Raw genomic sequence first — 17,498 nt, 5'->3', positions numbered from 1 at the left:
AACTTCAAATGGCCCCAATTAGGTAAGAATCTATCATTTTTGGGGTTTATTTCGCTTTAATTCGACGAATCGGGAAAAAAAAATTCAAGGGTTTTCGGTTATTTATCCAGATTCGGGCGATATTCATGCTTATTTACTTCCGAATGTAGTCGTGTTCTTCATTTCTCAAGAACATCGACAGTATTCGGGAGAAATATTTGATGGTTATCGGCCGAATATTGTTGGCCATATCTTCCTGGATACAAACTGGTAATAATCGGTAGTTTAATGAATTTTTTGGCTCCCGAATATATTTAAGTAGACACACAATATTCGGAAGTACACTCACTACCGAATATATATATATATATTGAAAAAATCTCAAAATTTCTGATATAGGAAAAATCCCATTTTGGGGCCAGTATTTATTCGGAAGACAATATAATGTTTTATACCTCCGATTGTGTAGGATAAAATTTTAGAGTTTCTGAACTCCAGTTGATGAATATTCGGTTTTAAACATGTTTAGTTATATTCCGATTGTTTTTTATTCGGGAAAAATATGTGTCTTCTTACTTCCGAATTTTTTTATTCGGGTTATAGTTTTGTACTTTTTCTTCCGATTGTGTAGGATGAAAAATTTAGAGCTTCTGAACTCCAATTGATGCATATTCGGTTGTAAATATGTTTACTTATCTTTCGATTGTTTTGTATTCGGGAACAGTATGTGTCTTTTTACGTTTTGTAAATATGGTGCGTGTTCTTATATTTTTGTTCATTTTATATTATTCCTATAAATCTTAGGTAATTACCGTTTGATGTTATGTCATTACGTATAAAAAACAGATGAATAGGTTCAAGCATGTTTCCAAAATGTTAACTGCATGCCTGAAGAGCGGAGATCCCATGCCAGCTGAGAAGATCAAAGAGGCTAGAGACCTAGTTGACAATATGGATAACGAAGATTATGCTGCCCAGTTTGGGGAGAAAGTCACGAAGAGGCATCCGCCCAAGGTGGCAGTATCAAAGACGGGTAAAAGAACTCGAGCTTCATCGAGCGCTGAAGGTGCTCCAAATGAAGGTGCTCAAACCCGTGGTCGTGCAGGACTGGGAGGTAGTCACGGTCGTAAAGTAAAGAAGAGCAGATAAATGACAATGATTTGTGTTGTACATTCGGAAGTTTGGGTAACTAAGTTTACTTCCGATTATTGCAAGTTCAAAATTTGAAAAGTATAAGTTTTTCCCAAATTCTGATTTTTGGGCCATCGTACATTCAGGTTATTACAAGTTCAAAACAAACCATGCAGGTTAGAAGTTCAAAACAAACCATGCAGGTTACAAGTTCAAAAAAAAATTATCCTCCGAATATTACAAGTTCAAAACAAACCATGCAGGTTAGACAACCCATATTCGGAAGTTTGGGTAACTAAGTTTACTTCCAATTATTGCAAGTTCAAAATTTGAAAAGTATCAGTTTTTCCCAAATTCTGATTTTTGGGCCATCGTACATTCGGGACTTTACAAAAAAAAATTATCCTCCGAATATTACAAGTTCAAAACAAACCATGCAGGTTAGACAACCCATATTTGGAAGTTTGGGTAACTAAGTTTACTTCCGATTATTGCAAGTTCAAAATTTGAAAAGTATCAGTTTTTCCCAAATTCTGATTTTTGGGCCATGGTACATTCGAGACTTTACAAAAAAAAATTATCCTCCGAATATTGCAAGTTCAAAACAAACCATGCAGGTTAGACAACCCATATTCGGAAGTTTGGGTAACTAAGTTTACTTCAGATTATTGCAAGTTCAAAATTTGAGAAGTATCAGTTTTTCCCAAATTCTGATTTTTGGGCCATGGTACATTCGGGACTTTACAAAAAAAAATTATCCTCCGAATATTACAAGTTCAAAACAAACCATGCAGGTTAGACAACCCATATTCGGAAGTTTGGGTAACTAAGTTTACTTCCGATTATTGCAAGTTCAAAATTTGAAAAGTATCAGTTTTTCCTAAATTCTGATTTTTGGGCCATCGTACATTCGGGACTTTACAAAAAAAAATTATCCTCCGAATATTACAAGTTCAAAACAAACCATGCCATGGCTCTAGGTGGTTCCAAGGGCCAATATAGAAGGTTAGACAACCCATATTCGGAAGTTTGGGTAACTAAGTTTACTTCCAATTATTGCAAGTTCAAAATTTGAAAAGTATCAGTTTTTCCCAAATTCTGATTTTTGGGCCATCGTACATTCGGGACTTTACAAAAAAAAATTATCCTCCGAATATTACATGTTCAAAACAAACCATGCCATGGCTCTAGGTGGTTCCAAGGGCCAATATAGAAGGTTAGACAACCCATATTCGGAAGTTTGGGTAACTAAGTTTACTTCCGATTATTGCAAGTTCAAAATTTGAAAAGTATCAGTTTTTCCCATATATTATACAATAATCGGAGGTTATTAAATAAGTCAAACTGCCGAATATACTATATTCGAAATCTTATCGGTTACCCAAAACACCCGATTTATGCAAATGAATGTACACAGTTTACTGAGTGCAAAAAATGATATAATCGGAATCTAAAATATATAGTAAAACAACCGAATATAAATAACCGAGAGATAACTTTAATCGATAAACATCCGATTTTCAAGTTTTCGGAAATTTTATTTTGAGGCCACTGTTATATTCGGCAGTCAAATAATGTTAAACTATTACCGATTGTAAAGGATAAGAATACTGAGTTTTGAAATTTTTTGAGGAATTCGTTTTTGGGGCCATTCGGAGGTAAATAACTCTACATAACTACCGAATGTAGATTTTCTTGGAAAACCAATTTGGGGTTTTTTCTCATATTCGGCAGTAAACTACTATCTTGGAACTACCGAATATACATATTTGGTACTCAGTGTGTTATATTCGTAAGTTTATTCGAGAAATTATCTACCGAATCTGGGTAGTTCATGGCATTCAACGCATGCAATAATCGGTTTTTCTTGTTTACAAAAGCACACAAACGCATGCAAATCGAGTATTTGAGTTTCTTAACACAGTACCTGTGTTTTACATGCATCGTTAGCTTCAATATCAGGCGATTCTCCATTTTCTTCCATGAAAGGGTCGTCTAGGTTTTCCTCTCCACAAAAGTTTGGATCATTCAACATATACCCCAAATCGTCTTCGCCATGATTCTCACCTTCTTCTTCATATCCATCCATTATTGTAGTGATAAAATGGGTTTTCCCTTTTTTCCTCCACCTTCTTCTCTATAACTCTAACAACTCAAAAATGAAAAAGAAATGGAAAAAATGAAACAGAAATCATTCTAATAATGCACCGACTACAATCGGAAGTCTGGGTAAATTTTTGTCTTCCGATTGAAATCGGAGGAAAAATGTTATCATATCCTCCGAATATATAAGGGTAATTTTGCCATTACGAATTACGCGAGATAAGGGATGGCTACATTTTCCATTTGGGTGACCTTTTTTGTTTTATTATTGGTCCCTAAATTTTTTTGAGTGGCCCCTAAAAACGCGGTTTTAGAGGGCTCTTAAATTAGAGGATTTTTCACCTCCTTGGGTTCAGGAGATTTTGATCTTAAAAGCAAAACTTACACTAGATTGCACACCAAATTGCCATTACAAAGCTCCGAGCATATTTGTGAAAATCTGCTCTTTAAATTCGCCCATTCTTCCATTTATTGTTTGTTGGGTTGTACCCACGGACAGGGATCTCTCTTTTGTCCTCTAAAAAAAATTCATCATGGCCGCCACTCAGTCCAATCCTAAACAACTGCACCACTGAAAAGAGAGTGAGGAGGAGTAAATATAATAATTACCTCACTCAGTAATAAAAGTAAGTTTGTCATTTAAAAACTCTTCTGATAACTTACTTTTAAACTCACTCAGTAATGGAGTTTTCTTACCTGGCTCGCGCTATCTTTCTCTCCAATTCCCACTCTCCCCTTCATTCAAAATTACCCCCATCATATATAACCACTAACATACCTACTAACATTTACCAAACCAATCACCATCCACAATTATATGTCATTTGTTAAACCCACGTTAAAACTGGGTGAACAAAATGATAGTCTCCTATATATCCTATCTTTTCGTTTTTATTAAATTCATAGTCTTTTTCCATTTTTAGTTTCTCTATGCAAGAGTAGTCTTCTCTTCTCTATCTATAGAGCTGCCCCTCTCAAACAAACAAAAAAAAGAAAAATACTCACCTGAAAATCCCTTTATCAATCAAAAGAAGAAACAAAGAATTCTCTCTTCTCAGATCTCAAAATTAACCAGTCTTGTTTCTCTCAGCAGATCTAGTCTTCAATTTGAACAAACAGGTTCTATAAAGTGGTTGATTTCTGGGTTGAAAATGAGGTTAGTATGGGTTTGGAGACCTGGCTATTGAAATTCAATAGAATATGGCTGAAGATCTGATATTTTTGTGTTTGTTGGAAAGAGTTATTTGGAGAATTTGAAGGGCAAGAAGAAGTTTTGGGGGTAAAAGATGGCAGCTGTACAGAAATATCAAGTAGTATCAAGTATGAGTACAAGTGGTAGTAATTATGGATCTAGTAGTATTAGTAATAATAATAAGGTTGTTGTTGATAGTGGTGGTGGAGGTGGTGTTTCTGATCAGTTTCCTGTTGGATTAAGAGTTCTTGTTGTTGATGATGATACTACTTGCTTAAGGATTTTGGAGCAGATGTTAAGGAGGTGCATGTATCTAGGTATGTTTATGTTTTAGGGTTTATGACTTAAATTAATTATATGATTAATTCAACTAATTCTCTTCTAATCATTATTAGCTTATGTATCAATTTTGATATGCAGTTAATTCAAATATGTTAATTTGCTGAAACTTTAGATAGATTAATGGGAGATTGTTATGATAATTAATAGACTGTTAAGGTACCCTCAAAATTTTAGTTTTTGCTGGGGGGTTATAGATTGTTAAGGTTTCAATTGGCTGGTCAGCACATGGTGTAATATGCATGAGTTACTAAAGAAGCCTAGTATGTAACACTACTAAGAGAGAAAACTAGACACACTGAAAGGCTCAGATAAGAAGAACATGAGAGATTGAGGGATACCCTTGTGGTTTCACTGGAACTTAGCCTCATCATCTACAATGATTAATCATATCCTGCACCCCAGAAATGCAATATGCTAAGTTTGTATGGCCGAAACTCAACACTAGGTTTGAGTGTTTTGGACTGTTAGCGACTCTTATGTTGTCCAATTGCTTTTATGAGAATCTAACACCAAAAAAAATGGTTATTTGGTTTCAGTTACGACTTGTTGCCAGGCTACTGTCGCTTTGAATCTCCTCCGGGAAAGGAAGGGTTGTTTTGATGTGGTAATAAGTGACGTGCATATGCCTGATATGGATGGATTTAAACTCCTTGAACTTGTTGGGCTGGAAATGGACCTTCCTGTTATCAGTGAGTGAATTGCAATTTTTTTTCTCTTCTATTTAAGCTTTTATCTGTACTTGGTTGTAAACTAATATGAATTCCTTGTACAGTGATGTCAGCTGATGGGCGCACAAGTGCTGTTATGCGAGGAATCAAACATGGAGCTTGTGATTATTTAATTAAGCCAGTAAGGTTCGAGGAGTTAAAGAACATATGGCAGCATGTTGTTCGGAAAAAGTATGGTGGAAGTAAAGAGCCTGAACAATCAGGTAGTGTAGAAGAAAGCGGTGATCGCTATAAACAAGGCGGTGATGACGCAGACTATGCCTCTTCTGCTAATGAGGGAACGGATGGTAGTTGGAAGGTTCAGAAAAAAAGGAAGGATACCAAAGATGAAGAAGATGACGGTGAGTACGATAATGATGATCCTTCTGCAGCCAAGAAGCCACGTGTGGTGTGGTCAGTAGAGCTCCATCAGCAATTTGTCAGTGCCGTGAACCAACTTGGAATTGACAGTATGAACTTTGTCCCTCATCCTTTGTGTTTCTTTGCAAAATGCATGCACTGTTTTCCCTATTGAACATGTTATTTACTCTCGGGCATTCGGGTTAAAACCACAATTTAATACATCTCCTTGCATGCTCAAACTAGCATGTCAAAATTTCGTCACTGTTCTCTATTTATTAGTGATGAAGTTTCCTACTTTCTATGCAGAGGCGGTTCCCAAGAGAATTCTTGAATTAATGAACGTTCCAGGTCTTACCAGAGAAAATGTTGCAAGCCATCTGCAGGTTTGATTCTTATTTTCCGGGATTCTGGTTTCATATTTTGCATCCTTATGTTATACTTCTACCACCATTAACTTTTTACTGGAAAAATTGACTTGGTTAGAAGTCTCTGATTCTCAAGATTTGCTTGTATCATTTGTGATAGTGATATATCATGATAGATTTATCTTAAAATAATCTGGTTCCTCATTCTTGCTTTATCTCTCATCTGGTTTCACTTGATTTGGGCAGAAATTCAGATTATACTTGAAGAGATTAAGTGGAGTAGCTCATCAGCAGGGTGGGGTGTCTAGTCCTTTCTACAGCCCTGTAGACTCAAATCCCAAGCTTGGTTCATTAGGTAGGCTTGATATTCAGGCGTTGGCTGCATCTGGTCAAATTCCAGCTCAAACATTAGCTGCTCTACATGCTGAGGTTTTAGGTCGACCAACAGGCACACTAGTTTTGTCAGATATGGACAAACCTGTTCTCTTACAGTCATCATTGCAGAGTCATAAAATCCTACCCGGTGAACGAAGAGCCTCTTATGGTCAGCCTATTGTTAAATCGAGTATACCCAAACAGTTCTCTCAATCTCACTTACCTATGGAAGATTTTCCATCAGTGTTTGGATCATGGCCTTCAAACAATATGAGTACAGTGAACTCCTTAGGCAACCATGGCGATTTGAATACCCAAAACAGTAACATGTTAATGCAGATGTTTCAGCAGCAGCAGCAGCAGCAGCAGTCCGGTTTACCCGAAACCAGCCATGGAACTAATGTGCAGCCGTCTTGCGTGGTAGTCCCCTCTCAATCTCCAACCAGTTATCAAGCTGTAAATACTTCCATCCATCTAAATAAGAATTCCGCATTTAGCAGCTCCCCAGTGATTGATTATAATCTACTGTCTTCTCAATCAAATTCTGTCTCAGTTGGTCTAGGTCAACAAATATCAGATGTTGATCACTTCAAAAACAATGGTGTCCTGAACGGGTACTCGCTTCCAGTTTCCGTTTCTCAATCTATGTCATCTTTCCCACCAGTCCAGGCCGACATCAACACAAGTTGGCAAGTCCAGAGTCCTGGTATGGGTTTTAGTACTACTAGTAAATTGTCAGGACTTGCTCCTAATATAAACGAGATTCAGAATTCTACATATATCCCTACAAACAGTGATTCATCCAGTCAAGGAAGAACTATGAACCTTGGGTTTGTTAACAGAGGGACTTCATATCCCAGCAGGTTCGCAGTGGATGATTTCGATTCATCTTTTGACAATGTAAACAATGTGAGAACATCTGCAGACAATTACAGCATTGGAGACAGAGTGAAGCAAGAGACCAATTTAGAGTTTGCAGAGAGTGATAATGTCACATTGCCTGTACTCCAACATTACTCTCCCAATGATCTCATGAGTGTGCTGTCTAAGTAAAGAATGTAATGAATGTACATCTATTGAAGGCCTTAATGTATTTGTGGGGGGCCTTCCTTTGTTGTTGTTGTGAAATCTGTCATTTGTCACTGTGTGCATCTCATTTGCGCATTGCCTGTTTTACTTAAAAATTGTAATCATATTCTCACATTTTTAGCTGGAAAAAAATGATGTTGGTTGGTTGTTGAAAATTACCACTAATAAATGAGTCCATAAGATCAGGCAGTGTAATCTCGAGCTTCATTTATATACTTTTCCCAATCTTGGGTTCTACCTTTTCTAGGCTCAGCTGACTGTAGTTTCTCATGTTGCATTTTGTGCAGACTTCCTTGCTTCAAACATTTGCACAAGAGTTGCCCAATTACTCTATGGGGCGGATAAGATTGCATGGATCCATATCAATTAATTTGGGTATGTTGAATCCTTCTACAGAATCTACACCCTGTATGTTGTGCAAAATCTTATCTTTTAGCACTGTCAGGACCCATCAAACAATATCTTTGGAATCATTGATAGATATAAGGAACTCCAGCAAGCTGTACATCCATCTGACTGCTTTGCACGCCTGCGATTTAGTGCATATTCGCCCCAAAAGCTCTTCCAAACTCATACGTACAGATCCTGCTGGTATCTCCCCCAATAGGTGTTGCAATCTAAATTCTAGATTTAGAAATTTCAAAGCCTTTTGAAAATGGTGGGGTTTATAAGAAAATCATTGGTAAGAAATGGACGGAAAACTTATAGGCAAAATATGGGGTTCCGCGTAAATAATACCATCAAAATGGTATAATAACCCTGGCATTGTTTGTACCAGGAAACTGTGTAATATCAATATCCATCCGGCATCCGTGCACCTGAAAACTGATCGGTACTGGTTAAAACTACAATTTTCCGTCAAATTTTGAACTGTCGCTCCTTATCATGTCTCATTTGCATACAATGAGATTGTGACGAGCCATGATTTTTTAGGTGGGAAGACGTACAAATATTACAAGTGAAAGATAGCAACCAGTGTACAGAATGCCAGCCTTCGCCACCCAATTTTATTTTATTTTGGCGTTTTTGGCTACAAAAAGAGCCTCCGGTACCAGGGGCGGTGCTAGGTTCTTTAGGACTGGAGGAGGGTGCAAAATGGGTTTGGGAGGCCATTTTATACCAAAAGGCCAAAATATTAATACAATCTAGTAATCTTTGTTAGAAATTATCCAATTGTTTGGAGCAAGTGTGTAAATGCGTTACCGATTGCATATAAGTTCAACAACGAAGTTCGAAAAGGATATAATCATTATAATCATCAATTTTTGGAATTATGTTTAACATTTTTGATAGATTTTGGTGTAGAAATCTTCATGTAGTGGAGAAGCGCACGTCGTGTACATTTGATAGCATATCTCTACTGATTCTATCTGGTAATAGATGCTCAACGCTCATGATATAAACGTGATGGAGATTGTGTTGTAGATAAGTATGCGAGGTTGGGTGTGTAACATGTGTTTGTCCCTTTTCACCTGTTTCTGCAATGCATTCCACCTCTTTGATCAACTGGTCGTGATGGAACATCGAAAATCAACTATTTGGAACTATGAACGCTGTAGGTGTAAATAATCCACAGGGTTAGGTGGCAAGATTCTAGGCTAGGATGCACCAAGAAATGAAGAAAGGCGAAGCACATAATAGATTCAGGTGGCGCGAAGAATAAGGAGTCACGTGGGTCGGACGTGATGGCCCTACAGTTGTCGGATGTGACGTGACCCTTATCATCTGACAAGAGTAATGGACGAGGAAGGAGTACTCGGTCAAAACCAAGGGACGACAAGGAAGAAGGGCGATATCGTGCCTAATCAAGTACCAAGGACTCGGCCTCGGGCGAAAGGCTGTCAAAGACCAAGATTCCATCGGCCACACCAGAAAGACGGGCGAGTAACTAAGATAGGTCCGATAGGGAACAACAAAGTTGATGTATTGTGACCAACACTGTAATTTCGTTGTATCTCGACTATGGCCTATAAATATAAGGGCTTGTCGAGAGAGATAGTTCATCTGAGAAAGAGAGAACACCTTGTAACCTAAAACGAGAAGTAATAACAATCATCCTTTCACCCCGTGGACGTAGGTAATCATGCCGAACCACGTATATCCTTGTGTTCATGTTTGAGTATGCATTTCTACTTGTTTAGTTTAACTTCTTCACCTTTGGATGTAGTTTGTGATTTTATGCAACTACATTCTGGCGCCGACTAAGGGGAACGTCTAAGTTCTCCGGATACCTTGGCTGCGCACATCAACAGAGACGATCAACAAAGCTCCTAAGAACACCTCGTGTGTGGTAGTTGATGCTATGAGATGAACTCTGTTTGGTGAAGCGTCTCTTCTGTCTTTTGTTTCTCGAGTTTTGGTTAGACCGTTAAATTTCTTTCATAAAGTCGGGTGGTAGAAAAAAGCTTTTCAGTTCTGTCGGATTTGAGCAGTCGAGTTAGCAGGAAATCTTCCGAGAGCTCCCAAATAACGCCATCAGAGTTTGGTCGAGACCATAGAGAGACTCTGTTGACAGATCGACTGGTTGTGCTTTGAAACGAGTAGATTTAGTGTTTGTTTTCATCTTTGATAATTGTTTTCACTACCGAAAATCTAACAGTTGAGAAACTTCACAAGACTCCCAAGTAACATCTGTGATGTCGGGTTGAAGTCACTTGAAGTTCCGTGCTGACTTACCAAGTGTCGGAAATTTTACAAAGTAGCTAATAAGCTTTTTATTTCAAGATCAGTTGAAACCCCTCTCGACAGATCGACTTCGAACCATGGAGTCATATCCTAAACAGGGAACAAAGTAGTCGGACGGCGAGATCACTAGTCGCCGGAGAAAACCCAAGGAGTTCAGGGAAGTCATCCCTGAGTAATTCCAAGGAAGTTAATGAAATTTTGTCTAGAATTGATTTTCGGTACAGATCTGAACCTTGTACTTACAAAACACTAGGAGTTAATGATTTGGAGCATAGGGAATGTAGGACAAACTGTTATTAATGCAAAGTCGGGTACTGAGAGCGACGTCGTGTAGTACTGAAAGCGACGTAGCGTGATACCTGCCTAAAAGAGTACTTAGGATCAAAGCAGGTCAGGTTGGTGAGGCTAGCCTGACAAAATAGAGGGAATCGTACTTCTGGAGTCCAGTTTTGAGTGTCAGGCCCGTGTCATTTAAATCTGTACGTATTAGAAAAACTTTCAGAAAAGCAGATCAAAGTAAGGTGTTGTTTGTCTTTGCTGACGTAGGTAGGGACGATCCTCGGGCCTACGACATACCTGATCCGATGGCAAGCACTTCAGGGACGGGAAGAACGCTAAGGAACCACACAGTTACCAGCGGCAGCGTGAAAGAAGGAGTAATAGGGCCGAGACAAGAGAATGACCGACCACCACCACCTGAGAGACCTCGGGCAGCTACAAGAGGTATATCGACTGTGGAGGAGGAAGTTGACTTGGGACGAGATGATGATCCCACGCATTTGGAGAGGATCATCCCGACCGAGAGGATGGCCGATCAGATAGATGGGATTACTGCGTCAGACACAGAAGATGACGAGGAAGCGCTCATCGTGCATGCTCATAGGCGCAGATCGAGACAACAAGCCGAATATCAGGAGGCTCTAGGGCGAGAGCAAGAGAGACTTAGGCAAGTCCAGCTAAGCCGAGAAGCATCTAGTGGAATCATCCCGCCACCGTCGACTCAAATACCCCCTATGCTACCGGGTCCACCACCGTTGACAACAACACGACCTCCTGCACACTTGAGCCACCCGAACGACCATTCTAGTCACGAGAGTACGGATCCAACACTACTCGACATTCTTGAACGACATAGGAGACAAAAGGCGGCATTAAGAGAGCTGCAACAGAGGAACCTGGCACTAGAATTCGAGAATTATCAGCTGCAGAACCAGAGGTCCAGGTCGAGAGGATCCTCCAGCCGAGGAACATCGGGCAATCAAGGCCGATCAGGGTGATTACCACCAATGGCAGGGCCGAGTAATCATGGCCGATCAGGGAAACCCCGCTACCACCTACCCGAGGGTATGGTCCACCTGAGGATTCATCAACGGAAGAAGAAGGGCGGGGAAGAAATGAGAGGTCGTACAGCTCAACATAGGCAAAGCTCAGGGAGTTAGAAGCAAAGATAAAGAAACTATCACGAAATGGCGAGGAGGATAAGTTAGCCGAGGTCATAAGCGAGGCCGAGAAAACCCCCTTCACCCAAAGGCTTGAGAAAATGGCGTTCCCACCCAAGTGTACACTCCCTTCATTTCCGTCTAGATTTGATGGGACGGGCGATGCGGTTGAACACATAAAGATGTATACTATGTCGCTAATCCAATGGAAGAACAATTAGGTGGTAATGTGTAAGTTCTTCCCAACAAGCCTAGAGGGCGAGGCAAGGAACTGGTTTTACGCGCTTTCACCAGGGTCGATCGACAGTTATGAGGATCTAATTGAGGCCTTCATAGAAACTTACATGCATAACAGCAGACCTCGGCCCAGAGTCAATAGATTGTTCACTCTGGCTCGGAGGTCAAGGAACCCCTCAGAGCATTGACTGATCGATGGAGGAAAATGTGCACAAAGATTGGGAAAGTACCAGTCGATCAATAGATCTTTGGATTCGAAAATGCGTTGGGAAGGTCAGACCCCATCTGGATAACCATGCTTACTGAAAAACCGCAAACACTGAAAGAAATGCGGAAAATGCAAGAACACTACATCGCACTGGAAGAGATTCAAGAAGAAGCGAGGGTTAGGGGAGTACAAGAGGCTAGTGCAACGACTAGGGCGACCCCAGACAACACTACCAGGCGGCCCGAGAAGAGACCAGACCCACCACCACGAGGAAACGGGAAGAAGGAATGGATAACAAAAGGGAAAAAGCCGAGACACGAGCCGAGAGCCTACACCCCATTGAACGCACCATTGGAAGAAATTTTCAAGGAAGTCGAGAAGAGGAACGACATCATCTACCCGGCATCAAGGGGGTACAGTTCGAAGAAACCAAGGACCACCCTGAGTACTGCCACTACCATCAGTATAGAGGTCACTCCACCAGTAATTGTCGAGAGGTGAAAGACATCGTGCAACATCTTATCTGAGACGGATACCTGAGGCAGTTCGTATGATAAGCACCACAGGAGACCACCGCACCCGATGCACCTGTTCACCAGGTTCGGATCGGCAGATCAACTCAGTTTATGAACACCATCTCGCACTCAGCCACACAGGAGTACAATCTAAGTTCAGGAATTACTTCTAGAATCCACAAGAGGGACCATAATGGTAAAGAAATCTTCAGTGTAGCCAAGACCCTTCCGATGGAACCTTGGATGATGCAACCCATTTCCTTCTCGGCCAAGTATGTCCCGATGAACGGTCAATCCCATAGCGACCCCTTGGTCATTACCTTGCTAATTGAAGAATGGGGAGTGAGAAGGATACTGGTAGACAATGGGAGCTCAGTCGAGGTGCTTTTCTACGACACCTTCAAGAGAATGGAATTGTCAGATGACATTCTCGTCCCCTCAACATATCGAATTTACGGCTTCAATGGGACCGTGACCATCCCAAAGGGCGAAGTAACTCTGAGAGTATCAGATGAGGGCGGTTATTTGGATACTCTAACCACATTCTGTGTAGTCGATGTCGCCTCCCCTACGAAGTTATTATCGGGAAACCTTGGATCGCCGGTATTAAAGGGGTGGCATCGGCCTACCATCAAATACTGAGATTTCCAACGTATAAAGGTATAGCAGAGGTCGTCGGCGATTCACAGGAGGCCAGGAAATGTATGCAAGTCGATGTTCAGATAAATGAGGAACGACGAGCACATCAGCGAAGGGAGAAAAACAAGGCCAAAGAAGCCAGGGCGGCAGAGAACTGGAAAAGGTTATCTCCCAGGCGGTCATGGTGTACGAAGCAAAGGAGCAAGAACCCTTATAGCAATTACAGGAATCAGAACCGGTAAGGGAGCCAAAACCAAACTTCTCGGCCGTAGAGCCCACCCGAGAGATCAATTTGGGAACAGAAGAAGAGCCGAGGATAATAAGGATCGGGTCATTGTTATCGGATAAACAGGTGAATCGGCTCACAATGGTCCTGCGGGAGAATATGGATGCTTTCGCATGGAACATGAACGATATGGAGCGCATAGACCCGACAATATGCTGCCATCATTTAAAGATCGACCCAAGTTTCAAACCTGTCCGACAAAAGATGAGGCGAATTGCACCAGAGTTGCAGACAGCAGTCGAGAAAGAATTAAAGAAACTGCAGGAAGCAGGAATAATCCGAAAATCTCAGTACCCACGGTGGATATATAACATGGTCGTGGTACCAAAGAAGAATGGGGGAGTCAGAATATGTATTGACTTCAGCGACCTAAACAAAGCTTGCCCGAAGGACAGCTTTCCTCTCCGAAGCATCGATCAGCTGGTAGAATCGATAGTAGGATACGAGGCGATAACCTTAATAGATGGGTACTCGGGGTATAACCAAATACCATTAGCCCCCGAGGATCAAGAACATACCTCTTTCTTCACACCAAGGGGCCTATATTTTTACACCAAGATGCCGTTTGGATTGAAGAATGCGGGTGCCACATACCAAAGGCTGGTAGGGGACATGTTCGAGGACAAGATCCATAACACCATCAAAGTCTATGTCGATGACATGCTGGTAAAAAGTCGCCTAACCAAGAACCACATCCGAGACCTTCAGGAGATCTTCCAGACGATGAGGGAGTACAAGATGAAGGTTAACCCTGCTAAGTGTGTTTTTTGGGTAACCTCGGGAAAATTCTTGGGATACATCATCACATCCAAGGGGATAGAAGCGGATCCCGACAAAGTCAGGGCCATCCTCGAGATGCCGTCGCCTGCAACGGTGAAAGACGTACAAAAACTAAACGGCAGCAGTAGCGGCACTAGGGATATTCATATCCCGGTCTTAGGACAAGTGTAAAAACTTCCTCAACACTCTTAAGAAGGGAGAAAGATTCAAGTGGACGGACGAGTGTGAGGAAGCCTTTCAGAATATTAAATTACATCTTGCAAGCCTCCTAGTATTGCACAGACCCGATCCCTCGGAGGTCCTTACCCTATACCTCGGAGAAACTTCATATGCTATCAGTGCAGTCTTGGTTAAGAATGAAGGAAACGAAGAGAAACCCGTTTACTTTATCAGCAAAACCTTGAGCCCGGCCGAGAAAAATTACACACGGATGGAGCAAATGATTCTGGCATTAGCGTTCGCCACTCTAAAGTTGAGGACGTATTTTCAAGCCTATCGGATCCGCGTACTCACCAAATCTCCCATCAAAGCGGTACTAGACAATGCAAGCCGATCAGGAAGAATTTCTAAGTGGGGGCGCAAATTAAACAATTTAATGTTTTCTACGAGATGATAACAGCGGTGAAAGCACAAGTTGTGGCAGATTTCCTGGCGGATTTTCCATTAAGTGACGAAGACGAGGTCGAAGATATCCCGGGAATGGAGGAAGATCGGGAGGATCCATCCGACCTACTGGAGGCGAGCAGCCCGACACGATGGGAAGTATTCGTCGATGGAGCATCGAACAAAGATGGATCAGGCCTTGGTCTAGTCTTCACCACACCCAAAGGAATGAAGATAGTCCACTCATTTCGATTGGAGTTCAAAGCAACGAACAATGTTACGGAGTACGAGGCGGTGATCCATGCTCTAAGGATAATCGTCGAAATGGGACTAAAGGATGTGAGACTGACTAGCGACTCGCAGCTGGCAATCCGACAAATTACCGACAAATATGCTATCCATGACCCGATTTTGCAAAAGTACTGGGAACTCGCTCAATTCTACATCGACCAGATCCCCAACATCAAATTCAGTCACATATGCAGAAAAGACTACCGACATTCCGACACTTTGTCATACATAGCGTCTCAGTTAATGGATCCTAGTGTGGAAGGCATCGGAGTCGTGAGGCTCCTTACACCCTCAATACCAGAGGTACCAGAAATACGCATCGACTAGGCAGTCAACACGGCCGATAGGTATCAGGAAGGAGATTGGAGAAAGACGATCCATTTGTACTTAGAAACAGACGAGCTACCCAGTGGGCGACCAGAGATCAACAAAGTCAAGAGTAAATCGGATGCGTATGAGCTGAGGGACGGAATCCTATACAGAAAGTCTTACTTAAGACCATTACTAAGATGTTTGAGCAAGGATGAAGGCCAATCAACCTTGAATGAACTACACTATGGAGCAGCTGGAAACCATAGCTCGGGCCGGAGTCTGTCGGCTAGGGAAAAAACGATGGGATATTTCTGGCCGTATATGTATGATGACGCAAAACGGATGACACAAGCTTGCGAGGAGTGCCAACGGTATGGCAAGAAGATACATGCACCATCCGTAACCTTGAACTCAGTAGTAAGCCCATGGCCCTTCGCCAAGTGGGGAATCGACATTGTGGGACCACTGCATGTGGGATCGGGGCAAAGAAAGTACTTAATCGTGGCTACGGACTACTTTACTAAATGGGTAGAGGAAGCACCTTTGAAACATATACGAGATAAATACGTCTCCAGATTCATTTAGGAACACATCATATGCCATTTTGGATTACCGGCAGCTATCGTCTCGGACAATGGAAAATAACTTCAAGGAGAAAACATTGATCTGTTGTTCAACACCTACAACATTAGGAAAAGTAAGGCCACCCCCATATATCCTCAGAGCAATGAGAAGGCCGAAATTACAAACAAAACAATCACCGATAATTTGAAGAAAAAATTGGATGGGGAGTACGGTGAATGGTGTGAGGAACTTTACAACGTTTTATGAGCTTATAGAACAACCGGAAGGGAGGCAACTGGGCTATCACCTTTTATGCTCACTTATGGAACTGAAGCTTCTACCAGCAGAGGCGATGATACCCACCACGAGAACCGAAGCATGGAGGCGAAACATCTCGGCCGATCTCATTTTGGCCAAGCTCGACGACTTAGAGGAAACAAGAGAGATGGCGCTACAAAAAATGGAAAACTACCAAAGGAGATTACAACGGGAATACAATAAACGAGTTCGTCCAAGAGAATTCCTACCGGGGAACTTACTACTGAAGTATTTAGCCGATTGGGAGCATGATAAAAAGGGCAGTAAATTGGCGGCAAAGTGGGGAGGACCATACACAATCGTGTCTAAAGTGGGTGAAGGCACTTATCGATTACTAAAACCAGACGGGAAACCAGAGTTAAAACCGTAGAACTCCCAATATCTGAAGCTCTATCACCGATGAGGGTTCGAGAAAAACAGGTAAAGATACTTGTCATTCATTTCTTTAAAGCCACGAGGGGTAGGAAATATGACATGAGCGACTAATGGTCATTCTTACTTGGGGCAATGGCAGTGAGCAAGTGCCGAGGTGACTTACATTCGAATGGTCATTCTTACTTGGGGCAAAGCCAATGTGGAAGTGCCGAGGTGAGTTACACTCGAATGGTCATTCGTACTCGGGGCAGTGGCAGTGTGCAAGTGCCGAGGTGACTTACAGTCGACTGGATATTCGATACTCGGGGCAGTGGCAGTGTGCAAGTGCCGAGGTATCCTAAGGGTACTGGTGGTTGGAAACCATCTACCAAAGGTTGTTAAGATACAGTTTCTTCTCATCCAGGTAACCTACTTACATCTGAAAGGTTACCCCCATCGCAAGTGGCCGTGACCACTTGCCCGAGTTGGTTGATCGATAACCGCTCGGGATTATCGGGCCTAGTAACTAGGACGACCAATACCCTTCCACTGAATCTAAAATATAGTGATGAGATACCTCGACCAGGACATGGCATCGGGCCCGATGACCCTCCTTGTTGA

The 17,498-nt window shown here is 41.7% G+C and overlaps 1 protein-coding gene across 1 annotated transcript; it reads left to right on the top strand.

Annotated features, from left to right (window-relative positions):
• The first annotated feature begins 4,499 nt into the window (after nt 1-4,499).
• On the top strand, nt 4,500-7,841 carry LOC113282532 (two-component response regulator ORR21-like). The gene is made up of 5 exons (XM_026531559.1): nt 4,500-4,722; nt 5,284-5,436; nt 5,520-5,924; nt 6,124-6,200; nt 6,429-7,841. Exons 1-5 carry the CDS (start codon nt 4,500-4,502, stop codon nt 7,608-7,610), a joined length of 2,040 nt encoding a protein of 679 aa, XP_026387344.1. The 3' UTR covers nt 7,611-7,841.
• The last annotated feature ends 9,657 nt before the right edge of the window (nt 7,842-17,498 follow it).

The sequence above is a fragment of the Papaver somniferum genome, chromosome 5, assembly GCF_003573695.1.
Source record: "Papaver somniferum cultivar HN1 chromosome 5, ASM357369v1, whole genome shotgun sequence".
Lineage (NCBI taxonomy): Eukaryota > Viridiplantae > Streptophyta > Magnoliopsida > Ranunculales > Papaveraceae > Papaver > Papaver somniferum.
This window is presented reverse-complemented; position numbering and strand designations above follow the sequence as displayed.

Excerpts from the sequence above, each read along its gene's own strand:
- LOC113282532 (XM_026531559.1), top strand. The coding sequence starts at position 4,500 with ATGGCAGCTGTACAGAAATATCAAGTAGTATCAAGTATGAGTACAAGT. Across the intron at positions 5,437-5,519 it reads AATGGACCTTCCTGTTATCA|TGATGTCAGCTGATGGGCGC; the intron begins GTGAGTGAATTG and ends TTCCTTGTACAG. Across the intron at positions 5,925-6,123 it reads GAACCAACTTGGAATTGACA|AGGCGGTTCCCAAGAGAATT; the intron begins GTATGAACTTTG and ends CTTTCTATGCAG.